The 21,438-nt window shown below is 38.3% G+C and overlaps 1 protein-coding gene across 1 annotated transcript in view; it reads right to left on the minus strand.

The window, feature by feature from the left end:
* LOC111325110 (protein polybromo-1-like) overlaps positions 1 to 7,648 on the minus strand; it is a 33,291-nt gene extending 25,643 nt beyond the window's left edge. The window contains exons 1-10 of the mRNA XM_088760890.1: positions 7,368 to 7,648; positions 5,535 to 5,632; positions 5,211 to 5,268; positions 4,670 to 4,847; positions 4,324 to 4,349; positions 3,053 to 3,191; positions 2,513 to 2,676; positions 2,115 to 2,183; positions 819 to 917; positions 257 to 345 (exon numbers count right to left, since the gene is read on the minus strand). Of these exons, the coding sequence (XP_088617016.1) occupies positions 257 to 345; positions 819 to 917; positions 2,115 to 2,183; positions 2,513 to 2,676; positions 3,053 to 3,191; positions 4,324 to 4,349; positions 4,670 to 4,847; positions 5,211 to 5,268; positions 5,535 to 5,632; positions 7,368 to 7,505 (1,058 nt within the window). The 5' untranslated portion in view covers positions 7,506 to 7,648. The remainder of the gene's footprint in view (positions 1 to 256; positions 346 to 818; positions 918 to 2,114; positions 2,184 to 2,512; positions 2,677 to 3,052; positions 3,192 to 4,323; positions 4,350 to 4,669; positions 4,848 to 5,210; positions 5,269 to 5,534; positions 5,633 to 7,367) is intronic.
* Positions 7,649 to 21,438: the final 13,790 nt, after the last annotated feature.

Raw genomic sequence — 21,438 nt, forward strand, 5'->3', positions numbered from 1 at the left:
GAGGCTTTAAAACTATTTCTCTCCAGGGTAATTCCCTAGCCCTAATTCTCCTGGTATTTTATTAGTGCCCATTAAAAATTCATCAAAATTCAGATATGATTATTGAACTCAATCATTTTTGCCAACAAAATGACAGGTAACAATGGCTGGTCAACATAAAACTAATTATAACTTATTGTTGTTGTTATTATGATGATGATGATGATTATTATTATTATTATTATTATTATTATCATTATTATCAACAAGAGATTACTTCAATCTTTTGCTTGACTTGGCACCCATCAGTGTGTGATCAATTTCTGCCTTCTTTGTCTGTATTGCTTTCTTGATAGCAGTGGCATCCTGCATCAAAACAGATTGGCCTTTTAAACTTTGAATATGAAAATGCATGCAATAAAGATATGACCAATTTGCAAGCTTTCATAAGAACAGAAATAAGTAATTTTTTCTAATGAATTATGAGTTCCTTGTAAAAGTATGAAAGCTATGGAAAGTCAAATAAGTAGAATCCTGACGAACACTACCACTTACAAACACCATTTAACAAAATTAAATGTTGGAGGCACTTTAAATTGGAGTTTATGAAAATTGTGTTAGAGTTTGCTTATTGGATGCAGGTAAGATGGTTTTTAGAGACATAATAAAAAGTCGTCAATGGTAGTCATAACATAGCCTTAACATTGATCAATTTTTATCAAAAGTAAAATAATCATTTATGATTACTAATATTCTGTGTCTGATATAGCTTTGAAGTTTAGTATTCCCTATTTAATAATTATGTAGCTCATAAAATAACTAACTCAATGTTGGCAAACCTTATATACTTGAGAGCCAGGCTCGTTAAAGGCATGAGCATTCTTGACCATTAACAACAGATCTTTCTCAGCATCCTCAAGGTTCATATATTGGTTATTCTGATGGAACAACAAGGGCTCAAGAATCATGTTCAAAACTTTAAGTACTCAATCAACAGAGGTGAAGTGAGCGAGCACACACAAGGAAACTTAAAGACACAAATAAACCAAAAGGCTCCCAAAAAGTGCACCCATGACTTCTGTGTTAACAATAATGATACACTGTTTCTGGAGAGAAAAAAAATAACAACTTATTACATTTGTTACAGTTTGATTTCACAATTTTGCATGATCCATCTGATACTTTTTAGTCTCACCAACTGAAGTTTATTTGATTTTAAATCTGTATTTTTTAATCAATTACAATTCCTACAATGTGCCAAGGTTGTCTCCCTTTGAGCAAAATCTTTGAGCCAGGAGTAACATTTTCTGACTGTTTAGGCTTGCCCAACCCTGCCAGCAACACACATGCCACAGCCTGTAGTATATGCCCTTCTCCATGCATTCTTTCCCATAACAAGTCAAGCACATTTTGCTTCAACACCAGACCACTGAACATAATTATTTTAATCCAAACTCACAAATTTTGAACAAGGCATGAAGAAAATAAATGCAGCCTAAAGAAGTCATATTAACCCTTTACAATCTAACATATCAGTATGCATATTCTCCACACTGTTATCTCTACATTTCCTGAGGTGCTGACAAGGAGAATTATTTTGTATAAAAATAAAGAGCTTCTTGGGTTTTCCATCATTTCCCATATCCTCAGGAACTTAAATTTGATTCATAATTATGGTGATTGAACCAAGTGGAGTGCAATTAGGTTGAGTGTGCAGCACAAGTTTGATTGAAATCACAAGAGTAGTATGATTTCACACAAAAATTGAATGACAAAGTTAATATCCATTTTGAAATCACAAATTCAGGCACTTAGATACAGGATTTTTTAGTCTGTCAAATGTTTTTTTTTTTCCAGCAGTGAGCTGGTTTGTAGAAAGTTGCAAAAGTTGTTTTTCATTTTTCTGCAATTTCATTCATTTGGTTTCTTTAAACAACAAATTGGTTGACATATTTTAATAAATAAATGCTTCCTCAATTGCTGGGAGAAAGATGCAATTAAGACCAAAAATTGTGCCATTTGTGAATAAATTGCACCAATGAGAGCCAATCAGATTACAAAATCGATGTAATTGAGGGTTATACTATTGGGAGAAATATTAGTCTCTGGGTGATAAGGGAGTTAAAGATACTTACTCTCAGTTTAGTGGAGATTGTTTTCAAGTCTATGGGTTCTTTGATGATCTCATAGTATTCTGGATAAAGCTGGTAAGTAGAATTGGGAATATCAGAGATATTATCTAGCAAACAGCTATTACGAATACTCAAAATTATCAGGTACATACTGTGATCATATCTAACACCAAATTCTTGTAACTGATTATCAAGGATATGTGTGCAGCTTAAGGGGAAGATTAACAATCAGGTTTTGGAGGCTAAAGGGTTAATTTTTCCAACAAAATTAAGACTTCTTCTAGTATGCACCAATGGAATATCATGCATCTTTACTCAGATAATCGATAGATGTTCTGTGTTTCCATTAGAGTTTATTTGATATATTACTTTCAAAATCCTACTTACAAAATCCTACTTACACTTTCAGGTGGTAACTTCTTGAAAAGTTGGCAAATGACTCGTCCCTGGCTATCTTTCATTTCCAACACCGCACTGACAAGTTCCCCACAGTAAGTTAGAACATTAGAGGCAGAATCTGCTTCCTCATCATCTCGTGTGGAGGATGACTCATTATCATCCTCATCTGAAAAAGTCCAAATTGAAAGTCTATTGGTAAACTTAAAAATTTCAGAATCCCGTCTATTTGTGGTTCAAGTGCATCATTTACTGTAGTTGTGAAAAACTGTTGAATGACTCTACAGAAAATGAAAAACTTAAATCTCAGGTCCATGAAAAAACAAAGGTCACCTGAAGAGGTTCACATAAAAATTTTGCAACTAAAAGCTTGTTATCAGTTGGTTCTTCAATTTCCCAACGTTCTATTTCACTTGTTTCATGAAAAAGGATAACTTTATAGAAAATCCTCTTGCTTGTCATCTACATGTTAATACACTGAAAAAAAGGAGCTTCCATCGCTGAAGATAAACACATCTGACTCTCACCCTGTCCTGGCTACTGACCTGCTGGGAAACCAGACTGTTTTTTCCCAACTGCAAGTTCTTCATTATAAAACATTTGCTTGCTGTTCTCAGTCTTGTCATCATCCTCACTTTCCTCATCACCATCATCATCCCCTTCATCATCATCGCCATCTCCTTCCTAACAACAATGGAGAGCTTAAGCACAGATCTTCATGAAGTATTCTTTGCAAAAAATTGTTCTCTTGTCCTCTTTTCTGGCAACATTCGTCAAGGCTGTGCTCTAAGGAAAATTGAATGGAGCCCAGTGCTCTGAAACTGTGAAATCCAGGGTGCCCAGCATATGCTTTGTATGAAAAAACTAAAATTTCAGAGTCACCCAAGAGCAAAAGTAAGGCACCAGGGGCCACCAGGAGCTGCTAGAGCACAGCCTTGTTCTTTGAGATTATTATCCTGTGTCCATATCAAAAGAGCTTTTAGTTTCCCAAAACAGAACCAGTGAAGTGCTGAACATTTGCAAAGAAATAAGATATTTGTAGTTATTCAATTGGTTAGAGCACTGGACTGTTGTGCGGGAGGTTGAGGTAGATGGTTCAAGACCCAACCAGACCAACACTCAAGGTCTTAAAGTAACTGAGGAGAATGCTCTACCTTTCTATAATATCAAGAAATGAATAGACATTCTAGTCTTCTCGGATAAGGATGAATAAACCGTAGGTCCTGTCTCCTGCATCTAGTAATTAGTTAATTTGGTTAGGCAGGGGACGTTAAAGAACCCACTCACAGGATTACTGTGATGTGGCCTGGCCTGTTTACTGGGATTTAGGGGGGAGGGGGCATCTTCAAATAAGTTTCCTTTGATTGTTTGTAAACTGCTGATGCAGTCCGGCCAAAGTCCCCCGAAAATTGTTGTGATGTGCATTTGATCATATCCACATGCTAATTTGCGCAATATAAATATTAAATTATTATTATTATTAAATTATTAAAGTGAAAAACTGTACAAAAGTAGACAGCAAGGTTTTTCAAATCAGTTATAGATTGCAAGTACTCACAAACAAAAAAAGTAAATGTGAGCAGGCATACAAAATTGGGCAAGGCTTACAATTTCTCGTATTCTTTGGGTTGGTTACAAATCAATTCTGGCCCCACAATTTCCCCATAAAACTTATGCTATTCAGGGTGTGAGAAAGTATACATGTACATGTACTAAATTATTAACAGCAACTAAAAATCTACATAATCCTGAATAATGTTCCTGACCAGTACTGTTTTTATTTTTAAAGCGTCAACTACATGTAAGACTCACATACCATATCATCATCAAACACTCCTTCTCCTAGCAAAAAGAAACACAAGATTACCATTCATGAGAAATATTCCATGATCTTGCAGAATGTTACATACAGTATCAAAAAGTAACATTTAAATTGTACTGAGTATAACATAATAAATTTAAAGTCTGTGACAAAAAAATGGAAGACTGGTAAAACAAGAATATCAAAGAGCTTTACAAATTATCCTTCTGTCCATAATAAGTGCATTGTTAACAAGAGTCTTCAAGGGTTCCCATTGCCACACTTAGTCCACAACATACATGTATCAACAGTAAATGAGTGCCCAGGGGATATTTTCAGTCTACTGTAGGAAAGCACTTACCTTTATCCACTTGAGAACAAAGTCTTGTCTTTGCCTCTTCAAAAGCCTCTTTGAGTTTAATAGCATCCTGGTGTTCCTGAACATCAGGCTTATAGAACTTGATGGCATTATCAAATAACAGTTGTATATCGGCACTAAAAGCATCAACATCCTCATATTCATCAGTTTTCAGACGTTGCTAATAAAGAACAAAAAATCAATTACACAGACTCAAAGGTTAACATTTCTTAATGTTCCTTCAAAGACTTCACAGTCACATCTAAAGCTCAGACAAGAATTTGAAGTTATCTTTAGAAACCTAAATTCTACATGTATTCTTGTATAGTCAATTTGCAAGAAAACAGTAAATGGTGAATTGAACCTACTTGCAATATTATCATAATGATTATAACCACTACTTTGACTAAACATGTTTTGGTCTTAGCTTATCCTGAAACTGACTTTTATAAAGTTGAGATTAATTTTTTTTAAAAGAATGGAATGAATGCTGTATGATTAAAAATGCTTTCATGACCTAGAAGTTGTAGGAGAAATTCTTTACCTGTATCTTTAACAAATCAATAGGAGTTGAAACAACTTCAAAGTACTCAGGACTGTTCCTAAAAAGGAACATCAGTGACAATAATAAATATTAATGATAATAACTAATTACGTACAACATCGCAAGCTGTAGCTGTGTGTTTGGGTGTATCTCTGATAAGAAATAACAATACCTATCATAACAAAATGTATTCTCATAAAATTTGCACTCAAGATTGTAATAATCCACCAGTACTGGTACATTATCTTTCAACAGAATTATCACTTTTCATTATCATTAAACTAAATTAATTTATAATTTGAATGAAAAAAACAATGAACAAACCTCCTCTTTGGTGATCGAATAAAGGATTCACAAAGAATTCTTCCACTATCATCTCTAAAACTCCTGATGACTTCGTATAATTCTACACAAATATCAGCCTGTATCAAGCAGACAGCATTCAACATTAAGAATCCCTGCAGCCCTTAGAGTAAGGAGTAATTTAGCTTTCTGGATTATAAAATTACCTCTACTACTCAAACTCAACCGCCATCAATTCCCTTCCACAAATCGAGAGAGAGAGAGAGAGAGTTTTTCCTATAACACAGACCCAAAATGAAGTTACATAATTATATCATTCCTTTCATTTAGAGAGTTAAAAACGAAAATTCAGAAATGGGCTGAGAATATTCCATATAAATGACTTGACTAGAAGCTTGCATTTCACTAACACCCCTGGCTGAATTCTCAGGCCAGCTTTTTTGTAACTCGTTAAGGCCTTTAGTCTTTTAAAGAAAAGATACATCTATGCACCCCATGGCTATAAACCAGATATTAAACTTTTCAACTGCCAATCAAATAATTACATATGTGTAGAAAAGTGAGAAAATGTCTTTGAATATTAGGGCTGGAGATAACATTCCATCATCACACAGTACCTCACAAAATTTGAACATTTCCAAACATTTTTGCATTATAATCAGATGTGATATTCACACATTTTGAGATACGATGTCCAACCATTCGTCAAAACAATGACTACTATCACTGGAGTTACTGTCCATTGAAAAATTGTTCAGATAGAGTATCTGAGCTTATAGAGATAGCTTATAAAGCAGAAGTTTGTTTCTTTCCTGCTCTTTCTTAATAGAGTACTCTCTCAATTGCCTTCTCAAACTCCTTGATAATTCACAAGGTGATCATCCAACCAAGACATGTCAATTTTGTCACGTGCATGTGGTTTAAAACCCAGGTGAAACACTGGAATGAGTTTCATACAAAATAAAACCCATGAGTTTCACACAATATCAAACCCATGAGTTTGCTATTTCAAGCATGAAACTCTAGTGAACTCATTTCTTAATTTGTATAACAAAAACAAACTTGCAAACAACATGGGAAAAAATTGTGAATATTTCCATTTTCTTTTATTCCTGAGGCGTGATTGAGAAGCAGTTTCAAAAACTCGTGCATCGGGTTTCATAAGGGTTTCCAAACACTCAAAAACAATGACAACACTTGGCCTGTGGCCTCATGCTTTCATCAGTTTTCTTGTATTTGGAAACCCTGAGGAAACCCTCACACTTGTTTTTGAAGTAGTACTTCCAAAATTCCCCCTAACAAATTACACATGTCGCATACATCATGGTACCCTATTACCCCTTAAGCATTATAATCAACACTACGTTGTCTCTGCTATGTAACCCATTTACAGATTTTTGTTGGTTTTATAATGCCATAAAACCAGCTTGGATATTGGAAAAACACTCAGAGAGCTTGTCAATCAGTTTCCTTATGGCTCGTAATTTACCAACTTTTCTCATGTCCTCCTAAGATGGAGGTTAAAAATCTCGGGATAATGTGTTACATTTTTATTAAGAGGTCAATCGTTCTTGCCCAGGTTCCACTCGGTTCTATGGAGAACAGACCACAAATTTGGTAATTAATTTCTTTCATTATTCTAAAATTTCTGTTACGATGTTTGAAATCATGTTCTGCTCGTTCAATTTCAAATGTGCTGTCTTAAAGAGGTTAAAGAAAAGTAATAAAATGATACAGTTTTCTCATTTGAAACAGAAATGGAAACAGCTGTATTTTAGTGGCGACGACTCCGTGTGACCTGACAAACCTTCCTTAAACTAATTAAAGTATGGAGATTAAAACAAGAACACTTACTGGGTCAGTATTTGGCGACGTGGATCGCTTTCGCCGTTTCTTTCCGCGGCCTTCCGATCCCTCAGATACACTACCTTGAATCTGAAGGCCTGACCCGGAGGCACGACCACCGGTACCGACTCGTTTACGCTTGGTCATTCTCTAGAAGCGCTATACAGAGCTCCTCGTTACTATCGCATACAGTGATTCCTACAATTCTCACTTCTTCTCCCTCCACAACTTGCTTTGCTTTAAAAACACGCTGCGGTTTTGTAACTAGTTTTGAAAGCTTGAAATAATAACTTGAGTGTGCAAGGTGTCAGCAGATTTCCGTAAGATTATCATTTTGTTCATGTACACTACAGGATGTTTAGTTTTCTAACAACCCACACGTTCTGAATGTTCAACTAGTGAGTTTAGATAATAAGAACAATATTAATGAAAACAAAAAAAATAATTATAAAAATAAAAATAACGATAAAAATAATAAAAAATAATAATAACGGTTTATTAGCAATCCCTAGAATACATTGCTCTCTTTGCTGCCATTTAGATAAGAATATCACAAGGTTGTGACATCACATTTTTGACACAATACTCACAAAGTTTAACATTTCAAGCTCAAACGAGGAAAACAATTTTCCAAATTTTTAATTGGGGTTTAACTATCTCTTCCCTCCTCAAAGAAGAACCTTAGCCCTTTTCCTGCGTCGGATGATGGTGAACTGGAAGAGGGAGCTCAGGTAAGGACGACAAAATATGTGGTCATGTTAAAACGCAGACTACAGGCTGCAGACGATGCAGACTGTGCAGACTGTTGCAGTCGGGTGACGCTATATCGAAGGACAGAGCTGAATAATGAAATGCTACGTCAGAGGGTATGCGGTCAACAACGCGGGCTCAAAAGTCCTTGGCCTAAAATTTAGCGGAAAATAATAAGGATGACTTTTAAAACCAAGGAACTCTGTTTTCGTCAAAGGCACTTTCCTATTTCGGAAGGTTTTAAGGAGTAAATTAATTTTTTAAAATTTCTAGGGGGCGTACCAAGTTTTTGGAGGTTGTTCTGTGAAAGAAAAGCGGCAAGGAAAACGACACCTCGAAGCAACAGAATAGGAAATCAACCATGCGAACGACTCAAAATCAGTGTTTCCGCGGCAAAATCTAGCGCATGCGTATACGTTATTCAGCTCTGTCATATCGAAGGTGTTCGTCTAGTGTCAAACACACAAGTTTAAAGTAAAGTACATCGTGTAAGCTGTAACACGTGTTCCCCACGAAACGTTCAAACCCGAAATGTGTAAGATCGTACTGAACAAAGGATAAAGATATACAAAAACTAATGAAAATGTTTTCAATATGTTTGAGCTATTTACAAGGTTATCAATGCGCCAATAAACCTAACAGTAACGTTTGAATTTTGGACGATAACTTCGACTCTTAAAGAGTAAATTTTGAGAGAGATTCTCCTTGCAGGTGGAGGGGGACAGGGGGGCGGGAGCTCGGGAGAACAAGGGGCGGGAGAGGGAGGGCAGCGGGTGAACAAGCAGCAGGAGAGGGAGGGAAGCGGGAGAACAAGGGGTGGGAAGCGGTATCTACATGAGGGCGGGAACCGGGAGCAGAAATAAATAAGGCGATAGTTTGTTGTAATTACTGGGTATTACTTAGTCATAAACACTTTTCTAGCAAGGTTTTGAAATAATTTCTAGTTAACATCTACCAATATGCTTAAAAAGATTTTCGGAGGCAAGAAAACGTAAATTTGTACCAGGGCTGGAAAAACAGCATTACTTCCGGTAAATTTGTGAATCCCTTCAAATTGATTACGTCGTTGGTCATGAGATAGCATGACATGTACAGTGTCTGGTAAGTTGTGCTGTCGAAAAGCTTCAACAAAGAAAGTGATTCAGGGTCATTCAGGTCAATTGGGACAAATGTCGTCAAAGACCATATTAATCGGTCTCAGTATTTTAAGTTGTGGCCACGAAAAATCCGTTCATGGAAGACCTTCTTGGGAGCACGCTCCTTATGAGTGCACCTCCCAAATTACTGAAGATTTTGCCTCGTGGTGCAAACTTGTTTCAAAGGAATGCCGCTTCACTGAGCGCGCCGGAGAGTGCGGAGTGGTCCACTTGTCGACGCAATTTTTTATATTGGATAAGGCTAAGGCACTTCCCATTAGGATAGGGAGTCAAACAGCATGGCAAGACATCAGATTGGATTTTATAGACAACAAAGACAAAATGACAGCAAAGGATTACGAAATACACGGTGTGGTTTCCTGTGCTGTGGGCTGCAGCTGCCAAAAGTGCGGATTACATCTACTTTAATTCTCTCAAGCAAAACGGATCCCTACATTTTTCAACTTTTGAAGTAGGACGATTTAGGAGAGAAATCACCATTAGTTTGTTTGGTATTGGTGAAGCGTTGTCAAATAAATACAGAAAATTCAGTCAATGAGAACATTACACAACTCTTGCAAAGGAGTGCAACATAGTACAACCCAGCACAAATCAAACGTGTACTAACGTTGTAGATATCAAAAGATATCGACGATAAATGCAAAGAATGTAACCTCACGCACACAAGAGAGCAAGTGGTTTCTCAAAAATGACAAAGATGCGGTGGCCTGTACAAAAATATCAAATTTCATACATTGGTCCAAAAATTCTTGTGTGCTCTTGTGAAAGGTTAGCAAGCACGCCATTTTAATCAATTGCACGCCACTTTTTTTAATTGAAAAATTCCTTTATCGACAGAATTAAAAGTTTAAGTTTTGCGCCTAATATCGTTCCTTTCGTTCCCACACTAATGCCATACCTTTGTTTTGTTCGCAAACGTTCCGTGAAACTCATTGAAACGTCGTTGCTTGGGCGCAAAAGGAATGTCCCTTCAACATCAACAAGCACTGCACCCCCTAAGTCGTGCCAACCCTCTGACAGCTTTGAAGATGATGCACCGCCCTCAAAGCGGAAAAAAGACAGTAAAGTACGCCTTGGCCATAGACGGCATCGGCCAGAAACAAAAGCCAAAATCGATCTATTTAAGAAGATCCGTTCGTCAGAAAAATCTTTCTTAGAAATTAAAAACGATCGCCTGAGGAACATAAATTGTGGGAAGTATTTAAAACAGGCAAGTCTTTGTCAAATGTCTTAAAAGAACTTTAAAACCGTCCGGCAATTCTGATATACAATGGTAAACGGTATTTAATTTCTTTATCATCATCAAATATAGAGAAAATGTTTCAGTCGTCGGCTATTTCTGAATTAAAGTGCAAGTGTGGAGTATGCTCCAAGGTGGTTACTTTGAACAGAGTTTGCAGTCGCAGCTATTTCAGTAAGTACCCCCTTTTTCGGTACTCTGTTTCCTGGTTTGTATTTGCAAACTGATAAAAGTAAAAACTAATCTACTATTTTATTCCTATATATTTTAAGAGAAACACTACGCAGATTGCCGGCAAAACGACAAAATCACTCACGAGGAAAATTACAGATGTAATTGAAAGTACATTAAAAGAAAAAGAGGGGACGCGATCTAAAGAAAATGAGAGGGAGAAGGAAGAAGCGGTGATCAGCGACAACTGTGGCATTTTTAAACAAGAAGCACAGCTGTAAGTTTTAGAACAGAGGGCAAATTTAATGCGAAGGTTGCCTAATTCAACCGGAGAGATTATCACCGAGCCCCCAATAAAGTTGATGCTAACTTTTAAGAAGGAAGTAAAGTAGTTTTATAAAGCAGGAACTGAGGATTTTTCATATTACACTGTGCAAACTGTACACTGTTTTCTTTTGTCTCAATTAAAGATTAGTAAACTGTATCCAGTAGAAAACGTTGTTATTGCGAGACAAGGCCGAGGTCTTAGTATATGACTATACAGATTATTGATTTAAAGTTCTGGAGGTCTAAGCTCGAGATCAACCTTTTTTGTCTCAAAGCAAACAACAACATGAAAAACATTCTGCAGGTGCTGAGTGGTTTTCTCAAGGAGAAGGTGACCCATGGCAAACTTCAAGTCCTCAAATGACTGATCCCTGGGCGACCAGTACAAGTAGGAGTGATGTATGGGAAATAGTGGAGTACTCTGATCTATTTTCTGTGCACTATAGCACAACGTCGCCAATGGAAGGTCACCCAGAATTCAGTTCATCGTCAATGGCGAGTCCAAACAGCTTTTCTGCACTCCCGACCGCATCTTTGTCAACAGAAGGCCCAGATGGATCGGACGACAGTAGAGACTCTGATAGCTGTTCAGACTACGAAGCGCATTCGAACAGTGGCAATGATGACGGTTCTGATTGGGAGGATGTCACGGAGGATGGCGGTGCTCACAGGTTTCAGTTTGCTGATCCAGTGGCCGAGATGCTAGACTGAGTTGTGCAAAGTGGGGTGCTTCCAAGAGAGCACATATTCTATAAGCTTGTTTCTGGCGCTTTGAAATACGTATCTATGACCATTCCAAAGGAGAGAAGTACCTGTGGGATCCGACTGTAGTTCGTTGGGCGGGAACGCTTCTTCGTCTTGGTAAAAGCCGAACCTTGAATTTTGTACGTGGACCTTGTGGTTTTAATCCTTGCAGGGAGGAAAGAAAACAGACGTCAAGCAACCGCACGGATTTCAACAGATTTGGAATTCCTTTGCCAAGCGAACAAACAGTGCGCCGCAACAAACCTGGCTATACTGCGGCAAGTGGCATTATTAGAAACCTCCTTTTGTCCATTTTGCGGATCGCCGATTTTCAAAATGCCTGTTGCTATGTCAATAGTTCTACCGTCAAAGCTATTGCGATTTCCTTGACGAGAGATGGTCTTAGTCTTAAACCTGGCCTCGAGTTTGATGAAAGAAGGAAGGTTCTAGTTGGTTCAACGAATAAAATTGATATTGATTTTCTAAGAAAGAATCCTGTACCCAATCCTTCGGAACTAAAACAAAGTATGATTAAAGATCCAGACATTTCAGTTGTTACAATTAACAAATGGTAAACACCACACCGTACACTATTGAGTTATGGATGCACGCGGGAGGTTGCTAAGCACGAAAGAAGCGTAAGAGTCGCTCGAGGCGATAGCCGAGAGCGACTCTAGCTTCTTGAGTGCTTAGTAAACCTCCCAAGTGCATCCATAACTCAATAGTGTACGCTGTGGTGTTTACCATTTGTTTTATAACACAACATTGATACATTGTAGCTAAAGAGTTCCCTTTTATTTAACAAATCTTACGCGACCAGAAAAAACAAGCGCGCGCGGGAAAATAGTCTTTGCATTTGCTCACGTCAGCAGCGTACACCCATGGGCAAATGGTGGACGCTAAATTGACCAATCAGAGCGCGCGTTTTACTTTGGTTATGTTATAACTATTGATAGAAAGATAAGCCTTCCCGTCGGAGTCTATTACGATGCCGCAGATCAATCTGGAAAGGAAGTGCTGGCTGAAGTTGAAGAAATTGCTCGACAATTACAAACCTGTCTTGCTTGTCTCGAAGCCCAGTCAGAGTCGAGTGATTCTATCTTAATTTCAAACTGCGGCTGTACGTCTCGCTGTGAGTCTTGCCTTGTCCAAGGTGAAGTTTGTCAGAAACTGATGCAAAGGAAATGGCTTTCAAACCGTTGAACCGCCACTCCGCCCTTGTGACAAATGTTCGTCTAAAAGCAAAAAGTGCGTTAAGTTTGTAACAACCAGTTACTCATCAGACTGTGAGCAAAAAAACAAAACAGCTTTGGAAATTATGCAGTCAAGGAAGGAAGACAAAGATGAGCCTAGACGATCAAACTTACGCCTTACTGAGGGAACCCCAGATGCAGTTCATGTTGGAAAATGTCTGAAGGGAAGCCTGGCTAACTGGTGGCTTTTTATCGATGCTTGTAAACTTAGCTATGCTGCGTACTCTTCGCCAAGACTACAGGTCAGAGACCTGGCAAAAACTGAGACAAGCAATCAGACTAGAGTCTGTTAGACACCGGGATAAGATGTCCACCGAATCAGTTGTAGAAATCTGCAGTGTTGGAATCTGTATTGGAATCTGTCCAAAACCGATGCCATGATATTGTTTACACATTTGTACCAGAAAAACACCGACACACTGCTGGCAACGAAGCTAAGACCTTCAAACTTCCAGTCGATCTGATGAAAGACGCAGAAGACATGAGTAAATTGTATGTTGTTGATAGCCAGAAACACAGCATGAAATGATGAATTTACGTATCTTTAGCATTTGCGTAAAGATCCGTAAATATATGGCGTTTTCTTTATGGAAAAGTAACGCATTCCGTAAAGACGCGTAAATGCAAGGAACGCGTAAAGAATACGTAAACAATGTTACATATTCGTAAAGAATATGGGTCAAAGATGGATACAACTCACTGCTTTCTAATTAGTAACCCCCCAAAAATTGACATAATCGTGTTTCGTCTGTCTTAGGTAAAACTTTATGTATTTTGAGCAATTTCGCTGGTGACACTTTACGCGTCTTTAACATCCTTTACGATTATTTACGCACTGTTCTTTACGGACCTTTATCATTCTTTACGCACAATAAGTTTACACGTCTTTAATTTTATGTTCGTGTTTATCAGAATCTCTTCTTTTACGTTGTTTCATACACAGGCATAAACCTGCTGTCCGCGTCAATATATTTAATAACTTAAAATAGGCGCTCCCCATTTCGAGCTCGAGAGATTAGTTTTTTTTTTCTTTTTGAAACATGTATGATTGGACGAACAAAAATGCGTACAAGCTACATAATGCCTATTACAGGAAGCTTTTCGAGCCATAAGATCAGCTGATTGCCTTGGCCTGCGTGTTTTCTATTCCATTACGCCATTACTGTGTCCCAGTCTGGGACACAGTAATGGCGGCCGGAAATCGCTGAAAACATCTGGAATTCACTTCTGCTGTAAAAATCGATCCGCTCGCCCTTTAGAACTAGCAGATATTTACATAAACACTTTCCACGTAACCTCGACTGTTTAGATTGCTAAAAATCGCTGTAAGAGTATAAGAGCTGTAAGAGCTGAAAACCTTCAAAAGGAGATGCATTTAGGATGTTCAATAACCAAAGAAAGCTGAAAACTCAGGGGCCCTGCGATTTATCATTTTAGAATATCGATGACGTCACGTGAAAACAAAGAATACTCAGCATTTTCTGCCCACCCCCTCAAGTTGCATTTTATTTAAGTCTTTAATGAAGATTAAAGATGTTTACCAACAAATTTGGAAAACCACATTGTCTACGTGTCCAGGAATTTATTTATTATTTATTGCGTTCCTTTAAAGGAACGCTTGCTGAAGTTCGTCTTCATTATCCACCGTCAGTGAAAGTAGTAGCAACTGGTTACACCAATCCCATAGCAGTGGCACTAGTTCGCGGAACTGTCATTGTTGCCGATAGAATGGAAAATGTTTACTGCCTAGACCTGCATTCCAAGTTGTAAGTTAAGGTTGGGGCAATGAAAAAGGCAGAGATGGAAGCATTTGTCACCAGACATAAACTACACGTTGATTACGAACATATTTAACAAATGGTAAACACCACAGCGTACACTATTGAGTTATGGATGCACGCGGGAGGTTGCTAAGCACGAAAGAAGCGCAAGAGTCGCTCGAGGCGATAGCCGAGAGCGACTCTAGCTTCTTGAGTGCTTAGCAAACCTCCCGCGTGCATCCATAACTCAATAGTGTACGCTGTGGTGTTTACCATTTGTTTTATAACATAACATTGATACATTGTAGCTAAAGAGTTCCCTTTTATTTAACAAATCTTACGTGACCAGAAAAAACAAGCGCGCGCGGAAAAATAGTCTTTGCATTTGCTCACGTCAGCAGCGTACACCCATGGGCAAATGGTGGACGCTAAATTGACCAATCAGAGCGCGCGCTTTACTTTGGTTGTTATAAATATGCATGGCCAACATCATAGCCGAGAAGAGTTGAAATCTGTCATAACTGTTTTTTTACAGAGTAACAAGAAAAGTGTGACCAGCAAGGGAACAAAGCTGGATCTGGAACCATGTTTAAAAACACCGTTGGCAATGACCAGCTGTGCTGATGAAATTCTCTTCATTACTGACACTGGGAACAAGAAACTGGTAGAAGTAAGAGTAGAGAAGGCTGACTTGAGTTGACTTGAGTGTAATGTATGAACGGTATTGAACCTAAAGGAGAACGTTAATCCGACTGGACTGTTGTGTGTCATTGAGGGCCAGCTTTTACTTTTACTTGCTTTTACATGTTAAAACCTTTAACATGATTATCACTACTATTATTTATTATTTATTTTTATTTGCTCATTTATTTATTTATTCCATTGTTGCGTGTGTGTGCGTATGTGTGTGTGTGTGTGTGTGTGTGTGTGTGTGTGTGTGTATGTGTGAGAGCCTATACAGTGTCTGTTTAGGTAGCCCGCCTAGAATAGCTTTGCTAACTGCGGGCTACAAAAGCCTTTATTTCTTTAATTTGAAAAAAAAAATAAAGTCAATGTTGTAAAAGTCAATGTTGTGATTCCCGTACATTTGGGGGTCTGGTCGTTCCAAACCTAGAAGATGGTACAACACAACAACTCTTACGAAACGGAAGTTCCTTGTGTGGCCAAATTCATGGTGTGAGTTTGAATTGTCATTCAATCATTTTCACAGATACTACATCACATTCTCCATTTTAGAACATTGAAACTTTAGCTGCTTCTCCATTTTATACTTGTATTTAAGTGACTCTCAATTTCATTGTACAAACTTAATTTTTAATCTTAATTTGAAATTATTTAAGTTATTGCATCACCATTTTATACCTGTATTTCAGTGACTTTGAATTTTACTGTCCGAACTTAAATTTTAATATTAATTGTTAGGTATTTAATTTCTAATCAATTAGGTTTTGACAGTATGTATTAGGTTTTTAAGATTCTTAATCTTAGAAGCCTGCACGTATTTTGAACGAGCTCTATGAGCTCCTTGACGCTACGTGGGTAAATAAAGTATTGATTGATTGATTGATTGATCACATACGTTGAGACGGTTTTCTCATGAAGGATTTGACTTAGATGGCAAGAAAGAGGTCGAGGAAGTGGACACAATCATTGGTAATGGCACGAGTGGACCAGAGGACGGGTTCATGGATATAGCAGGAGTGTCCCACCCAACAGGGATAATTTCTGAGAACGGAACAATATTTTTCGTTAACGCAGGCAGCAAAAGTGTCAAGCTTATTACCAAGCTATCGGCTTTGATAAAGTATATCAGAGTAATGGAAGACATTTATCGTGCGTTCCATATTCATTCTGATATTTTAGGTCATGCCTAGTTGCCATCTCTCTTAAAAGCTGAGCAACGCATGGAGAAAGCGGAAAAAACCCTGATGCAGATACTTAAAAACGCCAAGGCCAAGTTTAAAGTTTCTGGAACGATGCAAGGGCCTAAGGGAACCCCAGCTGAGAAGACAATCGCCACAGTACCTTTCATCAAGAACTTCCTCCGTCGCCTCCGAACGCGATTAAGTAAAGAATGTCCTCATCTGCTTGAAGTTGTTCATGTAAGAACATCTCTTACACTCGTTAACGAGTATTTCAATAGTGAAATGCGACAGGTGACAGACACACCTACTGTGCTGGAGTTGTGCGATGAATTTCGTTGAGGCAGCAGATGAGGCCTTACAGAGAATTGCTTGGCCTGGTTATATTTGCTTCGCTCGGGAGAAACAACACTATGAGCTACCATCACAGTTTTCAATCAAGAACGAAGACTTACTTCTGGTGCCACTAGAGCCAACTACGTTCCTGAATAAAGAGGGCATCAAACGCCTTAACGATTGGAGAAATGAATTTGGACGAGGGGTCAGGCAACAGTCCGTGCGAAATTCTTTCACGAAAGACAAAGCTGGCACTCTCCCCTTCTATATGTGCACTTCAGTGGATGCACACGACAGCACCGAGGAACAAGCTCTTACATCAATACAGGAGCTTTTTAAGGCTGAGTTCTGAAAAGGAGGCAGATGCACCAGTGCATCCAGCAGGTACTAACTATAGAAGCAATGCAGAGCCCTTACCCTCGCCTGGGTATGATCACAAGACGTATCAGTCATCACATACTGGAATTTACGCAATCAAATGCAAATCCAACTTTTTCTCTATCTTCATTTGACGTGCAATAGACGCAAATGATTTCGTTGGTACTACATATGTCATCGTAATAATAGATGAAAGCTGTTTTCTCTTCGAAACATCTAGCGAAGAAGCAAAATGCAAGAAAAGTGACGTTATTTGTGAAATTGGTGAAGATTCGATACGATTATTCAACGGTCGTTTAGAGCTAACTGAAGAAAGATTTGCCAGATCCTTTCAGACTGCTGAGGGAAATGTGAATTAGAAACAAATGAAACTGAAGAAAATCAAGAATGTTATCTTGACTCGAAGGAAGAAGAGGCTCTAACCAGACTCTGGAGTAGGAAGAGGTCAGTGCGGCCTCTCCGGCGCATGGAAGACTTTTTCTAACCGCAAAGGTTAAAAGACGATTTCAACCCATCGAACAAATCTGATAATCGGTCGAACAAGACTGTTCAATCATGCTTCACAAGCAATTAAACTGAACGCTCAAAATGCAAACGGTTCAACAATTGATGTACTAACTACGAATACTTAGTCCTACTTACGTCAAAAAGGGAAAGCAAGCACGAATACAGAAGAAGCAAACTCTAAACGTTAGGTCTACCTCTTGATTTTTTCATTTGATTTTGAATTGGCTATTACATCACATAGTGAGCTGAGACTTTCGTCTCTATGACGAGATGTCAGGAGCGACGATCAAACTGTGATAACTTGGTTAGTGAAACTTAGTTTAGTTAGAAAACTGACCAGTAGTAGCTTTCATCGGGAACTAATGATGCCTAGCCAAAACAAAGGCCAGCCGAAATGAACAAGAATATTAACTTTTAGCTCTGTTTGAAAGTTAAACCCGGGTTTCTGATCCTCTTGATTAACCTGAAGACGGGAGCAACACAATGGAGGGCGGGAGTCGAAAGGCAAGGGAGCACACAAGTACAGGAGGCGGAAGAGCGTGGCACGGGAAGCGGGAGACTCCGACCCCCCTGTCGCCCCCACTTGCAGCGTTGAGTCAATTTTTCACTTACGTAATGTGAAAAAGTTGTCAACACTTAAGCGTCAAATAATTCGTGAAATAACGGGAATTTTTGGAATTGTACTCAGCCTAGCTTATTCTTAGGCCAGTCCCACACTGGGAAGAACATTCTCCACTATCAATTTACGTCACTAATTCGCAACGATGATGTGAAATTAACAAGGGCAGACAAAGTAGCTAGAGAGAGTCTGAGAAATCCACTTTGATGCAACTTGCGTGGAAGTACTGGTCACAACTGTCGCATCCCAACCAATCTTCTCCATCTTCGTCGTGGCACACTATGCAGACGTTGATGTTTCTCTTACAGCGGACGGAACATGTATTTCATTATCATTCACTTAAATATGTCTTCTTTTTTATTGGGTCAGGTCTCATGCTTTGACTCTTAACTCTATATCAGGATCAAACCCGATGCTTAGCAAGATTAAAGGATATGCAGTTTGGAAACAAGCTGTGACTTAGGTTACTTATTCGTGGATGTCATCGTAACAACAGCCAAACACCATAGATGTTATTAGTGTACGTTCGGTTGCTATGTCGAAAGCTGCATCTGCGGAGGACTTTTTTTTTTTTAATTTACAGCAAGTAAATATATGTACATGCAAACATATAATGAAATAGCTGACGGAAGACCTAGCAACAGGAATGAAATCCCTAATGATAAAGGCCACCAGAAACTATATATATGAAAACGAGAACAAAAATAAGGTATACATAATGATAGGCAATATCATAAAACGAGTAAAGCAAAATGCTACATGTTAAAAACTTAGTGCTAACTAAAATTAAATAGCAGTTACATTAAATCACTGCTATCAATAGCAAAACAGTAGTCTTAGGTCATTTTTGAACATTGAAAAGGATTCCCTTCTCCTAATAGATATAGGTAAATTCTTCCAAAGACTCTTCGCACAAACATCTAGCAAACTGAAAGAAACGATCGAAAATGACAATCCAAACATTTAGCGGAGGACTCTTCGCACAAACATCTAGCAAACTGAAAGAAACGATCGAAAATAACAATCAATCACTGCACCGGTATCGTAGAGGTGATAGGTTCAAATCCCGTACGGACCTAAAATTTCAGGCCTTATTTCCACCTACTAGATAAGTAGGGTTTATTACTGTGAGGAACGCTTTCATACATTTTATGAAAGCGCAGTACACATATATGTTGTTGTTCAATTTTATCATTGGTTCAAATTTTATTTTCTTTTGTTCTCCGTCATGCTAATGTATGATAATGAGTTTGAAACAAAGGAAAATAAAATTTGAACCAAGGATAAGATTGAACTACAAAATATATTATTTTCATATATTTACTGAGTCGTCGCCATCATTACGCATTCTAGTGTCTTAGTCAAAAATTGTCTTACCCTTAAATGTCATCCTTTCGCGGGATTTCGCAGTATTGGCGGATTTCATAATCTGCCCCCTGTTTATTCTTACCCTCGACGAACGCCTTTGATATAGCGTCACGAGCGTGCAGACAGGGGAATTTTTGGTTACTTACTACTTCACCCTTCGATACAGTACACCCATGATTAATACATTTATATTTACTTGCTGTTACAACAGGGAAGGTTTCGTGGCCAACAGATAAGTGCCGACTGCTTGTTTTACTCTAGACTTGGCCGTTTTTGGGTCCTAAATAAAGAGTCTGACTCGCACACACCATAGTCCTGATTACATCTAACTTTATTTGCTAAATCAAAGTGCTTATATACCGTGGTGGCTAGTTTTTACGTGATTAGATATGCGAGGGAAGGCATGTAGTTTCCTTTCTAGTAAACACCTTAATTCGAACGTGAGCATAATGCTTTGTTGTACGGTGGCCCATAAGGGACATAACTTCAAATTGAAAAAATTATCAAAATTATGGTAAATAAGACATTTTATTTGAAACAAACTACTTTAAATAAAATATTTTTATTTAAAAACCTCGCACACTACATACAAAATAAATTTTTTTGACTGCAAAAAAAATAAAAAATCATTCGCACTGCAAAGAAAAGAAATGTGAACACTGTAGATAAAACAAATTCCTACGCTGCAAACTAAAAATTTGTGCACTACAAGCAAAATTCACTGCACACTGCAAACAAAACAAATTTTCTGCACGCTGCAAACAAAACAAATTTTCTACACACTGCAAACATAACTTCTGCACGCTGCAAACAAAACTTCTGCACGCTGCAAACAAAACTTCTGCACGTTGCAAACAAAACTTCTGCACGCTGCAAACAAAACTTCTGCACGCTGCAAACAAAATAAAAGGTCTTGCGCGGGCAGGTAAACGTGAAGGACTGAAACCTAGTCAAGTTTTCGCGGGGTTTGCTGCCAATATGGCGTCGAAAAGTTGAATATCGAACGCGAAAACTTGCAAGTACAGTGCCCAAAGTCGGAGGTCGGAAGCCAAAACTTAAAGGACAAATGCTAAATGTTGGATGCGAAAACATGAATGTGGACTCCACTGAACTTGAGGGTCGAATTCGAAAACTACACTGTTGCCTCTAAAAAGTTGAATGTCGAAAGCGATAGCTTAAATGTTGCATAAACAAAAGTTGAATGTTGAATGCAAAAAGCTGAATCGCCAGTGCAAACTCGAATGACAAACGCAAAATGTAAAAAATATTGTGGAAAGTACGATGTAAAATAGAACATTGAATTTTGGCGGAAATGGAACGCCATAGAGGAATACTAAAGTACTGAATATCTTAACAATCTATAGCACCGACAGATGATACTTCAGTAGAATGATTGTAAAGAAACATATGTAAACAAACATATACAGTCAATGTGCCAGTTTTTCGATAAACGTGGTTACCCTGTTTCTGTCGTTCAAGTGGGTTACCACCGCGCCCAACTTATTGATCGACATTCAGCACCACGAACGTCACAAAAGGAAGATTCCTACCGCATTCCATTCACTCTCACGTTTCACTCTCACGATTCACCCTCACAACCACTCAGTC

This window comes from Stylophora pistillata, chromosome 5 (assembly GCF_964205215.1).
Source record: "Stylophora pistillata chromosome 5, jaStyPist1.2, whole genome shotgun sequence".
Classification (NCBI taxonomy): Eukaryota; Metazoa; Cnidaria; class Anthozoa; order Scleractinia; family Pocilloporidae; genus Stylophora; species Stylophora pistillata.